At 38.8% G+C, this 13,217-nt stretch overlaps 1 protein-coding gene across 2 annotated transcripts in view; it reads left to right on the forward strand.

Moving 5' to 3' along the window:
- The window catches only part of LOC106871298 (E3 ubiquitin-protein ligase UBR3), a 39,616-nt gene that overhangs the window by 21,718 nt on the left and 4,681 nt on the right, over positions 1-13,217 (forward strand). For both annotated transcript variants that reach the window (XR_008264835.2, XM_052970344.2), the window contains exons 20-34: positions 377-533; positions 1,184-1,670; positions 2,538-2,629; positions 2,881-3,018; positions 3,468-3,601; positions 4,582-4,692; positions 5,329-5,529; positions 5,892-6,013; positions 6,976-7,058; positions 7,432-7,543; positions 8,705-8,799; positions 9,506-9,624; positions 10,909-11,004; positions 12,373-12,498; positions 12,846-13,085. Coding sequence is in view for 1 of the 2 variants with exons in the window: in XM_052970344.2 (XP_052826304.1) it covers positions 377-533; positions 1,184-1,670; positions 2,538-2,629; positions 2,881-3,018; positions 3,468-3,601; positions 4,582-4,692; positions 5,329-5,529; positions 5,892-6,013; positions 6,976-7,058; positions 7,432-7,543; positions 8,705-8,799; positions 9,506-9,624; positions 10,909-11,004; positions 12,373-12,498; positions 12,846-13,085 (2,313 nt within the window). In the remaining variant the exon portion in view is untranslated. The remainder of the gene's footprint in view (positions 1-376; positions 534-1,183; positions 1,671-2,537; positions 2,630-2,880; positions 3,019-3,467; positions 3,602-4,581; positions 4,693-5,328; positions 5,530-5,891; positions 6,014-6,975; positions 7,059-7,431; positions 7,544-8,704; positions 8,800-9,505; positions 9,625-10,908; positions 11,005-12,372; positions 12,499-12,845; positions 13,086-13,217) is intronic.

Raw genomic sequence — 13,217 nt, forward strand, 5'->3', positions numbered from 1 at the left:
TATATTATTACTAACTTTTTAAAAATGTTGATAAAATATAATTTTTTATCATATGATATGAAAATATCAGGATTTGTTAGAAAGCTACAATATTTCTTTGTAGAGTATTGGAAATAATATTTACAACAATAAAAATCTACAATACATTAAGTAAAATGTACAAACCGATGCACAGAAACATTGTTCTAAAAATTTCATTCTGTTTAATGTGATTACATTTTAAATGTGATGATGTTAGCTTTAATCTTGAAATATTTGACAAAGGAAAAGAATAGAAATAAAGGAAAAGAATAGAAATGTTCTTTAAATGTCTTTAATGGAAGAGAAACAAACATTAAACTGCTGACAGCGATGGTTGTGATAATTTTTCTTCCAGGAATATCGCTGCAAAAAACAAGTCAAAGATGGTGACTATGAAAATTGGTTCCCCACTGACTGTCTCCAGACAAATGCAGCTCACAGGATTCAAGAGATACTCATTTCTGATTCCCCAAATCCAGAGAAAGATCACAGTCCTTCTATGTCTTTTGTTGGTAAGTGAAATAATCCAAGTAATCTAATTTATACTGTAATCTTTTAATCAAAGCATAACAACGTGGGCAGAGGCTGATATCTTAACATTTCTGATGGTCTTAAGTATAAAAAGAAAGTATTAAAGATTTATATAGAACTACATTCAGAGTATGTCTATAAGCCATTGCGTTTAGACCTGGTTTCTATCCTCAAACTGTTCCGTTTTGTAGATGCGATTTTTTTTTTATAAAGAACTCCAAAATTAGAAAAATAAAAAATCTTCAACAATTTTGGTCCCATGAGTATCGGATAATGGATTTTCAACTGTGTAAAGAAACTGATTGTGGTGGTCGTAGTTTTGACAGTGATTGTGGTGAAAGCAGAGTCAAATGTTGATGATGACGATGGTCGAGATAAGTATGGGAGGAGGTTATGTTTTTGCCAGCGTTGGTTTGGGAAATTGGGTGATTTTCAGCATGGGTGGACATGGGTGGAAATGAGCTGCTTGGCAGAGGTTTGCGCTCTCTGAGTGCTTTTCTAGTTTCACGTTATTTTCAAAGCTTATAGACTGGTTTTCTTTATTTTATGATTTAATAAACATTTATTTCACTTGTATCGACACTTGTGTAATATTCAATTTTATCTCTCACTCCACTTCCTTTATCTATAGCAAATATATTTTCTAAAGACTTTGGTGCTGCCTCAAAATTATTCACTACCACGAATCCTAACTGTTCAAATTCCTCTAATAATCTGGAGGATGAAGCCAGTGGCCAGATGCACGTTAATTGTGATTCTAAGGATGAAGTCGAGGAGAAAGATGACAACTGTCGACGAGTGATTGTGAAAGAAAGTCTGATCTCGTTACTGATGAAACTGCATTGTAAGTTGTCTGCCAAGAAACAACCTTCTTACATGCCCACCTCAATGAGGAAGTGTTCAGAACGGCCATCAGCGGAACCAAGTAATCCTTCGGTCAACTGCGGTGATGGTCCTTACTATATTGGTCTCTTGTTGGACAGACTTGCATCACAGGACTATTCCTGTTTACAAGAAACAGAAAGAATTTACCATGAAACAAAACCTAAAGTGAGGGAGAAACAACAGCCTCAAGAAAGGGGCACAGCAACATCAGAAGATCTGGAAAAAGAGGAAAGGTAAGTCGTCTGGGTTCCGCACTCCAGTATTTTTACTGGACAGAAAATGGGTGCTAAAGATTTTCATTTAATTTAATTTCTTAACAACAACATCAACATGACATTCATAATGTGTTCTTTTTCTTTCACCTGCCTCATTAACACCTGACTTTCATTGTTTTTACCATTTTCTTTATTGGTTTTTCTCTCTCAAACATGTTCACAAATATTAGTTCTTTAGTCTGAGACATTACTTTTGATTTTCTTTTCCACGAGCAAGATTTATTCCCATTTGCACATTTATTCATCTTCCTAAAACTAAATCCATACATTTTCTCTTCGTGCTAAGAATTTTTAAACGTCTTTTCTTGAATTTTCCTAGTTCTATAAATTCTTCAGTTTGACCTGTTCCACAACCTTTTCTTATTTAGCACTTCTACACAATTCCTTTCAGACTATGTTATTTTCCTTGCTATCTTATTCATTGCAATTAGTTAATGCCAACACCTCTGTCTCTCTCTTTCTCACTGTCTGAAAGGTGCTTCTTTCATCTCTTATTTCCATATTCAGATTCCTCTAAAAACAGATTTAAGTATTAATTTTTAACTTTCTGGAATAAACTTCTTGAAAGTTCCTTCATGTTAATTCCCTTTACCTTGTCGAACTCTGTTATTCCATAAATATGTTATCTAGCTCTGGTTATGCCTAAATACAGTTGTCTTCTAACAGGGTTCCTCACTAACATACCACCAGACATGGCCTGCAATTTCATGACAAATAGTAAGGAATCGACTAATTAGAGGCAAATGCATGTTTTAGTAATTTTTAATTCTGCATTCCTAATTAAATTGCATATGTACAGTGTATTCGTTTTGTTTCTTTTATCAGAAGGAAGAAGGCACGGGAACGGCGGCAGAAATTAATGGCAGAGTTTGCTTCCAAACAGAAAGCTTTCATGGAACAAGCAATGGACATGGATGGTAAATAAGAACTCTTTTCTTCATCCTTCTCATTCTTTATTTTGTCTCTTGTGCTTTCAGATCTCTATTTAGTTTCAATATCTTGAACTGGATTTGTTATGTGGACACTGTGGAAACTGGCTGACTTTCCATCAGTGAGAGTGATGGGAAAATGGGGATCGGAGAGTAATTTTGGTCACCAGTGCTTCTGAAAGTACTTTATTTCTAGAGAAAAGTTCTTGTGTAGAGATTTCTTTTTTTTTGTTTTGCAGATATCGGTGAAGATGTCCAAGATAATGGTGAGCAGTCAGTGTTAGAAGATGGTTTCCATTGTGCCATTTGCAGTCAGACTATGCCAAGTACTTCAGAACGTCCTTTTGGCATTGTGGTTCTGCTATTGTCTACTAGTGGTAAGTCACAGGATGACATCTGATTATTTTGTTTGATATAAAATTACTCTGTTGTAAATAATTCACCTTCAGTGACTTTGGTAGAATAGTGGAGGGACCAAAATGTATTGTTATGGACATTATTTCAGCACAACTGACATTTTCTGGCTCTTTATCTTTCACTTCTCTTTCTTCATTGTCATCATGCTCTTCATGAAAATGCTTTTCATCACTACTACTACTACTACCAAAGTAATCGTCAACTTCAACTTGAATGTTGATTTAACATCACAATAGGTTCTCCTTCATATCTGTGGAGTGGATGAATTTTTATTCAATTGGTATTTTTTAAAATAAAAATCCTGTCTGAATTCTTTGCCATTTTGTTTATATATTTTGTTTATATTTTTTGTTTATATATTTTGTTTATATATTTTGTTTATATTTTTTTTCCCAATCTTATTTCTTAGTGCTTGGTCATTGTCCAAGCCAAGAACAACGGCGGCATTTGCCAGTTGGGAAACTGAAGTTCAAAAGTGTACCATTGTCTTGTGCAGATATTAGGAAACAACATCTTAACCTTTTAATGAAATATTATTCAGAGGTAAGTTTATCAAAACAACTTCTTGGACACTGTCAGTTATTCATTTAGTTGTTGTTGTTCCAGGCCAGTGCCACTGGATTGGCTCCTGTGCAGGTGGCACGTAAAAAACACTGAGTGTGGCTATTGCCAGTACCACCTGACTGACCCTCATGCTGGTGGCACATAAAAGCACCCACTGCACTCTCAGAGTGGTTGGCATTAGGAAGGGCATCCAGCTGTAGAAACTCTGCCAGATCAGATTGGAACCTGGTGTAGCCATCTGGCTTGCCAGTCCTCAGTCAAATCGTCCAACCCATGCTAGCATGGAAAGCGGACGTTAAACGACGACGATGATGATGATATTAGACAGGATATGAAATATTGATTTCTCTAAGCTAAACAAAAAATGCTTTTTTTTTTAGTCGATAGAATCAACTCTTGTAGTTATTTTATATTCTGTCTTGCCTAATGAAAGCAAAATTGGGATTTAGAAATTAAACTTGGAACATAGAAGGGTTTAACTGAATTATCATCCTCTGACATCTGACAAACACAAGTGTCTTGGTAGAGAGGAAATAGAAGGCTAGCTGACATTCCATAGGTGTGGCTGGGAGTGATGGAGTCAGTTCTCCATCCCTCAAAGGAGGTGGACATAAGAGAGAGAGAGTCTAGAGACAGTAGATCCTGGAGATCATTTGGTCTACTGTCTTAAACAAAGAAGGCTATGGGTGTGCTACCTTTCCTCTTCAGCTCTCCGATAAAAAGAAAACAGATTTGAAACATTCTACAGATTCAAAATAATGTTTCTGAAACTCTCCACAAAAATAAGATTAGCTATTGTTGTTGTTATTAAGACTTTGATATCGTTTTAAATATCATTTCTATGATATTAAGGATCCTCATATTAAGTATTTGTGTACACATCTACCAAGAAATAAACCCTCTTCAGATTTCCAATGAAGTTATATGATAGTATTGTTGTTGTTTTTTTTCTTTTTCAGACACCTGTTAGTAAATCTGCCAACATAGGCTGGGAAGGTGGAGTTTTGGTACAATCTTGTGGCCATTACCTTCACCTGGATTGCCATAAGCAGTACCTAGAATCATTAAAGGTAAGTCTTCAAGCAATGTTTTGGTTAAAATGTTTTATTTTGATGATTGCTTTGATGGCAGTTGCTGTAATGACATTGTTGCTAGAAGAAGGAAGGGCATGGCTGAGTGTGGTAAGTAGGTTCCTTACCAACCACATGGTTCCGGGTTCAGTCCCACTGCGTGGCACCTTGGGAAAGTGCTTTCTACTGTAGCCTCAGGCCGACCAAAGCCTTGTGAGTGGATTTGGTAGAGGGAAACTGAAAGAAGCCTGTCATTATTTATATGTGTGTGTGTGTCTGCCCAACCTCTTAGTGTGTTTATATCCCTGTAACTTAGCAGTTTGGCAAAAGAGTCCAATAAAATAGGTACCAAGCTTAAAGAAATAAGTACTGGGGTCGATACATTCAACTAAAAATTCTTCAAGCCAGTGCCCCAGCATAGCCACTGTCTAATGACTGAAACGAGTGAGAAATAAAAGCCACCCATTTGGTCCATGCAACAGAGAAAAATGAATGCTAAACGAATGCCAAACGAATGTTAAACGAATGCTAAACGAATGCTAACTGATGCAAAAAAAAAAAAAAAGAAAGAAAGATTGAAATCCAATTAAATTTTAATTGTATGCTTAATCTAGATTTTTTTTCTTTTTTTTTAAGGGGCCATACCTCCAACAGACTCTGGCTGTGAACGATGGAGAGTACTGGTGTCCTGTGTGCCGTCAGCTTGCAAATGCTGTCATTCCCATAATTCCCAATGACAGGAAACCTACACCGATTCCTGCACCAACGGACTCTAACAATCTACAGAAAATGGCACAAGACATTGAACAGTTACTGCAACAACAGCCACAAGTCAATGTAAGTCACTGCAATCCCCCCCCCCCCATCTCTGTGTGTGTGTGTGTATAAAAAGGTTGAATGTAGATTCGTCCTTTAATTTGGAAGTTTCCAAAAATGATTTCTAATATTGGTTCTTCATATTTTGCTGGGAGTTTCCAGGCGTAAATTTGCAAAGATATGAAAGTAATGCTTGTATACGATGTGTTGTGAATTTATGGAAAGAAGTCCCATAAAACTCATCAATTTTGTTAAAAATGGAGAAGATGTTTTATACACACGCACGCACGCTCTCTTTCTCTCTCTCTCTCTCTCTCTCTCCTTTTCTCTCCCCCTCTAATAACAACGTAACTGCTAATTGACAATGTTGTCTTGTGTTTTAGTTGTTTCTGGCCCAGAAATGTTCTTTGATCGATGAATTAACCAGTGCCACTCACCCCATGTACAGGAAATACTGTGAGGACAGTTCAGCTAACATCTGGCTCTTTACCTGTTCCATTGTCAGGTAACATTTTTAGATCATTTTTTTTTTCAATTTCCATCTTCGTTTTGAAAATAAATTTGTATTTTTTAATTGAACACCTGTAGTGTTTCTTCAATGACAATCCCCCTCTTTATTTTATTTTAGACAATATATCTAAGAGTATATTATCCAATGTACCCTTTTTTTTATGCACATTGCTCTCAATAATCTTGTATGTTTTGTCCATGTGACCATCTCCCCCACTAATTAAATATCAGCAACTGTCCACCCGTGTAGCAAGGTACCCGACACATTTATTTTGTGAGTTCAAGACATGAGGCTGGTAAATCCTCAAAGCATTGGACGAAATGCTTCGTGGCATTTCTTCCAATACTTTACATACTGAGTTCTAATTCCACCAAGATTGACTTTGCCTTTCATCCTTTCAGGGTAACAATATAAGTAGTAGGGGGTGGGGAAGCAATGTGATTGACCTACCCCTTCCACTAAAATTGCTACTGTTGTGCCACAGCAATTTCACGAGGGCCTCCACTGCTGTGTAATCCTACACATCACATTCAAATTCGTGTGACTTTGTAAAAAATCTTTGTCTTTCATGTCAGGTTGCAGAGCCTCTTTTTATGGTGTCTGTGGCTGAAGAGGAGATGACCTCCTCTCCAAAATGCTTTCCCACAGCCTGGTTGGAGGAGGCTGTGGGCTGACTTGCAGTATTTACACCTCTTTGTCTACAGCAAGACATTTTATCCAAGACAGAATACTGTGAATGACTTCCTCGTGGGTTCAAATATGCCTCAAGCACATTTGAACTGGTAACACGTTTCTGCTGGTGATTCTAGACACAATATTTTGGGTGACACTGGGCATTTTGTGCTGTCTTTTAATAAACAATGTTTTGTTCTTTGGTATGAAGAGTCTTCAGCCATTTTATTCCAGACCATTCTTTTAGGTTCTGAAAAAGGATGTGTTATTTCTTTTCGTTACAGAACTAATTTGGAATTGGAACTTCTAGGCTACGGTGGTCAGTTATTTACCAGGGAGTCACCTTCAAGTAAACCTAAAGTTTTCAGTAAGTACCTGATGTCTGTAATTAATTGGTTATCCAAGGGATGCAAACAGTCGCTAACAATATCAACACACACTCTAAACTTCATCTTTGACTTATGAAGATTGTTGTTCAACACAATTATTATTATCAAGTTGGCAAGCTGGCAGAACGGTTAGCACGCCAGACAAAATGCTTAGTGCTATTTTGCCCATTGCTACGTTCTGAGTTCAAATTCCACCGAGGTTGACTTTGCCTTTCATCCTCTTGGGGTAGATGAAATAAGTACCAGTTGAGTACTGGGGTTGATATAATCGACTTATCCCCTCCCCCAAAATTTCAGGCCTTGTGCCTTTAGTAGAAAGGATTATTATTATTTGTTTTTGTTTTTTTTCAGTGCCACTTTTCCGTATGTTGAGTTATACCTGCAAAACCTTACCTCCAGTGCCCCAGACTGATCTTTGGAAATTAATTACAGGTGTGGCTGTGATAGGAGATAGTAGCTCTTCGTAAGTTTGCTTTCTGTTTCCCCCGGTTACGATTTTACTAATTAAAAGAAATGTGTTTTAAGAGAAAAGTTGGGTGTAAGAGGCATCAGATGTATTGTGCAAGAGAGAAGACTGCACTGGTGTAGTCATGTGATGCATAAAGAAGTACCAGTCTGTGAAAGAGGTAGACCCAGGAAGGCATGGGATGACGGGGTGGAATATGATCTTTGGATGTGGAACTTCATGGAGATAATGACTAGTGACCAAGACTTCTGGCAATTTGCTGTGCTGCTTGAGAAGTCATGTCAAGCTAAGAGAATTGTGGTTGTGGCATGTAAATGGCACCTGTGCCAGTGATACATAGAAGGCACTCAGTACACTCTGTAAAATAGTTGGTGTTCGGAAGGGCATCCAGCTATAGAAACCAAGCCAAAACAGATGCCTGGAGCCTGGTGCTGGTTTCTGGCTGACCAGCTCGAGTCAAACCGTCCAACCCAAGCCACCATGGGAAACGGATGTTAAGTAATAATGAGATGAAGTTAAGAAACATTACAAATAGACTTGAAATCTCTTTTTTTTCACTCCGGTGAAACAATAGTTTAACCAAAGTGAACAATTCTTTTCTGACATTTGTTGAGGAATCTGAGAAAATTTAGGATTTAGTATTTCCTCTCTGCCGAAAAACCATTCTGCAAGGTTTTAGTAAAATCGCAGAGTTTGGATGTAATGGCTTCCCTCTGTCTTCTACTTGGAAGAAATGGCAACAGTTGTTTTGATTGCTGACTATGATGATAACAGCAACAAGACTACACCTACACACGATAGGCTTCTTTCGTTTTCCATCTACCAAATCCACTCACAAGGCTTTGTCTGCCTGAAGCCATAGTAGCAAACACTTACTCAAGGTACCACACGGTGGGACTGAACCTGGAACCTTATGGCTAGGAAGCAAATTTCTTACCATATTAACTAGACGACAGATTTGAAATGGATATGGAGGAGAGAGAGCATGTGGCTGATGATGTCGTGAACAGTGATAAAAAGACTTTGAGACTAATAATAAAGAAGTGAAATTGAACCAGTGTGTGTGTGTGTTGTTGGCATAATGACCCACCCAAGACACAACAGTATATAATGCTACACAGAAAAGTCTTTAAAATCTCTTCTGATCGTTTATTTCAGATTTTCAAATGTTCCTGGTCAAGTGCCTATTTTGCTGAGAGACCCTGTGGCTCTGCTTTTGAATTTCTTACTTCAGTTACCAGAAGTCAGTAAACGTAAGTTGGACACCAACTCTTTCTCTTTTATGTGTGAGAACATATTATTCCTCAGGCAGCGAACTGGCAGAATCGGGAACATGGCAGAGAAAATGCTTAGTGTTCATTTTGTCTGTTTTTACATTCTGAGTTCAAATTCTGCCAATGTTGGTCTTGCCTTTCATCCTTTCAGGGTTGATTAAGTAAGTACCAGTTACGCACTGGGGTCGATGTAATCGACTTAATCCCTTCCCCCAAATTTGAGGCCTTGTGCCTTTAGTAGAAAGGATTAGTATTATTATTGATAGTCTCTGCACAGCTTCTAACGCTGGAGATGTACTTCGGTGTCAGCTGTTCACTACCAGTGAACTAAGGTAACACCCCTTATTTCTCGAGCGGTTCCAAGCAGTGCTGTTTTCTGCAAGTGATCCACCCTTATTGAAAATTTTTACTCACTACTCCCAGGGCTCCTACAATTATTGGTACTTCTGCCACCTTTTTCATCGACCATAACTGCTTAACCTCCCAAGCTAACCTGTCATATCTGTCGACTATTATTATTATTATTATTATTATTATTATTATTATTATTATTATTATTCCAATAATGAATTGTTTCTCAACTCAATTTTTTGTCAAAATGTGACCAGTCATACTTTTTTGATTTTTAAGCTTTTTCTAGAATTTCCTCGTTAATGCCAGAATCTTTTGATTGTTCCATTTGCAGAGCATTTCAGTTATGTGGTGAACTCTCTGTATAACATGGCCTATATCCAAGCGTTGGTGGTGACCAGCCTGAAGTTGACTTCTAACGAAAGGGTAGCTTGGTGTAAAAAACGCATGAGTGTAAGTATTCACTCACACTGTTCTCTCTTTTGCTTTGTTTACTCACGTTGTCCTGGTAACCCCTTGACATTTAAATTGGCCAGATACAGCCCAAATATTCTATCTATTTGACGTTCAAACTGACCAGATCCAGCCTCTCACACCTACCCTGCAATGTTAAAATGTACAGAAAATAGACTCCATCAACCACCATAGGGATAAGCTAGAGGTAGTAGATAGCTTCTGTTACCTAGGTGACCCCCTGCAAAAGTTAAGGCTTGTAGACAGAAAGAACATTCTGTTACTCTGTTGTTTTGTGAGGAATTTAGAAATAATGTTTATTTACAAAAATACTTGGAGAACTTTTGAAATGATGGAGTTTCTCTCTCTTTCTATTCCCTCCTTTTTTGGTCTTGTTTTCCTTGAATAAAGAGTGACAGACATAGAATTGAGAAGAGTCTCTAGTCTTGTAAAAGACTTAGCAACCCTATCTGATCCTGGGACCACAATGAATGGCAGCTCATACATTCTGTATTAGGAAGGGGATCCAGCTATAGAAACCATGAAATGTCATCCTCTGACCATTCTAAGAGGTCAGTAAGTCCTAAAAACTCAGACTAAGATGACCCTCAGTGAACCATTGTCCACATCAAAGGTGGACATAAAATGTCAGGAAAATGAATGTCTTTGTACAAATGACTCTTCTGCTCTGTTCTTTGGACACAACGAAGAATACAGAAAATCTGAACGATTTTGTTGAGTCTTGCTAATGTTTTGACATTTTTACAAACACTCTCAGTTTGAAGTCCAAAGAGTTTATTGTTGTTGTTTAGTACCAGATCCCTGACTGAATACACTTATGATCAGAGATTTCCAACCATGACCATCCCATCTTTTTCTTAGTCACTGTGTATCTAGGACTACTTTATCCTATGTATCCTTCCCCTTTCAAAACTGTAACTTGGAGATTTGGTTGCTGTTTTTAACAGACATAGAAAAGCTGGCTCCCTCATTGGTTTCTCCCCCATTGACTGGTTCCCCCATTGGTTGGCTCCCCCCATTGGCTGGCTCTCTCATTTACTGGCTCCCCCATTGGTTGGTTCCCTCATTTGCTGGCTCTCTCATTGGCTGGCTCCCCCATTAGCAGTCTCCCACTAGCTGGCTCCCCCATTGGCTGACTCCTCCATTGGTTGGCTCCCCCCATTGGTTGGCTCCCCCCATTGGTTGGCTCCCCCCATTGGTTGGCTCATTCTTATCTGCCCATAATCCTTCTATGTCTTCATTGTTAATTTTAAACGTTTGCAGGATTCCTTGCAAGAAGTCAGTGGAATGATGAGCCATGTCATCACACGACTGCAACTCAGTCAACTGTACGATGAGAAAGATCAGCAACTCGGGTGTGTAAGTATCTGCTTGGCGACTTTTTGTTTGTTTTTAACTTTATCTTAAGCAGTCGTCAGTGGAACTGTTTTTTGAGAAAATGAATTATTGACAAAGATATCAGGAGAACAGTTTGTTTGTGGGTATGATTAGTTGTGATGTGGTGTTGAGAGATGTTAAAAGAAAGCAGAAAAGAATCATCATCATCATCGTTTAACGTCTGCTTTCCATGCTGGCATGGGTGGGACGGTTTGGCAGAAGCCTGCACCCAACTCCTGTGACTGTTGGCAGGGTTTCTACAGCTGGATGCCCTTCCTAACACCAACCACTCAACAGAGTGGACTCAGTGCTTTTTACATGGCACAAGCACAGGCGAGGTCAGTTTTGGCAAGGTTTTTATGGCTAGATGCCCTTCCAAATGCCAACCACTTTATAGTGTGGACTGGATGGTTTTAATGTGGCACCTGCACTGACAGGCTCACCAAGTACCTTGCAAGACCAAAAACTCTTTTGAGAGGGGAGGTGGGCATTGGAGGAGGTGATCTTGTGTCAGTTGATGAAAGGTTGTAGAGAGACAGAAACAGGTGTCTTGCTGTGGTGGAGGTACAAGGTTACCCAGCTGGAGACAGGGAGAGAGAGAGAGAGAGAGGAATGAAGACGGAAACAGGTGTGTTGCCCCAAAGGAGATACATGGTTACCCAACCTGGGGGGAAGTACAGGAGAAGGAGAGAAAGAGAGTGGGAGACAGCTGGATAGAGATAGTGGCAGAGTGCTGGGCATACTCACAAGGGACAGGAATCAGAATATAAATGGGATGGTTGTGTAAAGGAAGAGAGAGATATAGATGGTGGCAAGTGCCAGGGCATAGCCTTGAGATTCAAATGCCATAATATAAGTGGCAGAATATTGCAAAGGAAGCATGATTAAAGAGTGCGGAGGTGGGGAGTAATTGGCAAAAACCTATCCGGGGTGGCTACCGGATAGCAATGATACAGAAGAACAGGGCCGTGAGGGAAGGTTTGGGGAGTGAGAAGTAGGCATAGTGTATGAAGGAGGAAATGTGAGGAAGAGAAGAGATATAGATTGGTTTGTTGGGGTAGGGTGAGGGAGAAAAGTTTTCTTGTTACATGTGGGAGGAACACACAGGTCAGGGGCTAGTGGACAGCAATGATACAGTGAGACAGGGCCAAGGATTGGGGAGTGGGAGGTAAGCACAGTGCATGAAGTGGAAATGTGAGGAAGAGAAGAGATGTAGTTTGGGGTTTTTTTGTGGTAGGATGTGTGAAAAGTTTTCTTGTTAAAAGCAGAAATGTGGGTGAAAATAAATTGAATCCTATTGAATTATGATTGTGGTTTGAGAAAAGTTCAGTCACGCCATCTTTCTTGTAGATATCGCAGTGGATCTGGAGCCCAGACAGTGTAGAAAGTGTTTTACAGTCCTATTTGCTTCCTTATTTAAGAATTGCTGCACTCTTACAGCGACATTTATTTGATGAAGAATTCCCACAGAAAAAGGTAAAAGTATTTGATAAGAGATTTTGGTAAATAGTTTACTCTTTTTTTTTTTTTTATTCAGTTGTAAGCAAAAAGGATAACATAATGTTTAAATCTGCTTAATTTCTTCTTAGGTGTATCATCATCATCATCATCATCATCATCATCATTATTGCTTTGTATCCATGTTGGCACGAGTTGGATGCTAACGTCCCTCTCCATTTATCACAGTCCCATACACATAACAAGAAAGCATCAATGTTTGTTGCTTCTTCTGTCACAATTAGATGTTCTTCTTATCATTAACCACTTTGGATCTTATGATATGTGCTAAAAGCTGTTATGTTTAAATATTTTTTCTGTTTCAGTGTCCATCTGAATTTACCTACCTCTGCCGCTACCTCATGTTAGGTGGAAAGTCTTGTGATAGCCAGCCAAGCGCATCTGTTGATACTCAATCAGGATTATCTATTCCTCGCAAAGTAGAAGAAACTCAACGAACTGAACATTTTGTTCGATTCTGTGTACCTGAGATTTTACCAATCACCCGGTTCTGGCTGCAGGAATTAGCTACAGCAATCGATGGACCTCCTTCTCTCAAGAGTCAAGTAGGTCACCCCAAATCACATCTTCAACTCATACATAGATTCATTAAGTCATACGTGTGTGTTCTGCTTTTAATTATCCAAATTCTTCCTCCGAAGAAGGAGCTGGTTTCTTACAAAGATACAAAACTCCAT

This window comes from Octopus bimaculoides, chromosome 9 (genome assembly GCF_046866305.1).
Source record: "Octopus bimaculoides isolate indiv1 chromosome 9, ASM4686630v1, whole genome shotgun sequence".
Lineage (NCBI taxonomy): Eukaryota > Metazoa > Mollusca > Cephalopoda > Octopoda > Octopodidae > Octopus > Octopus bimaculoides.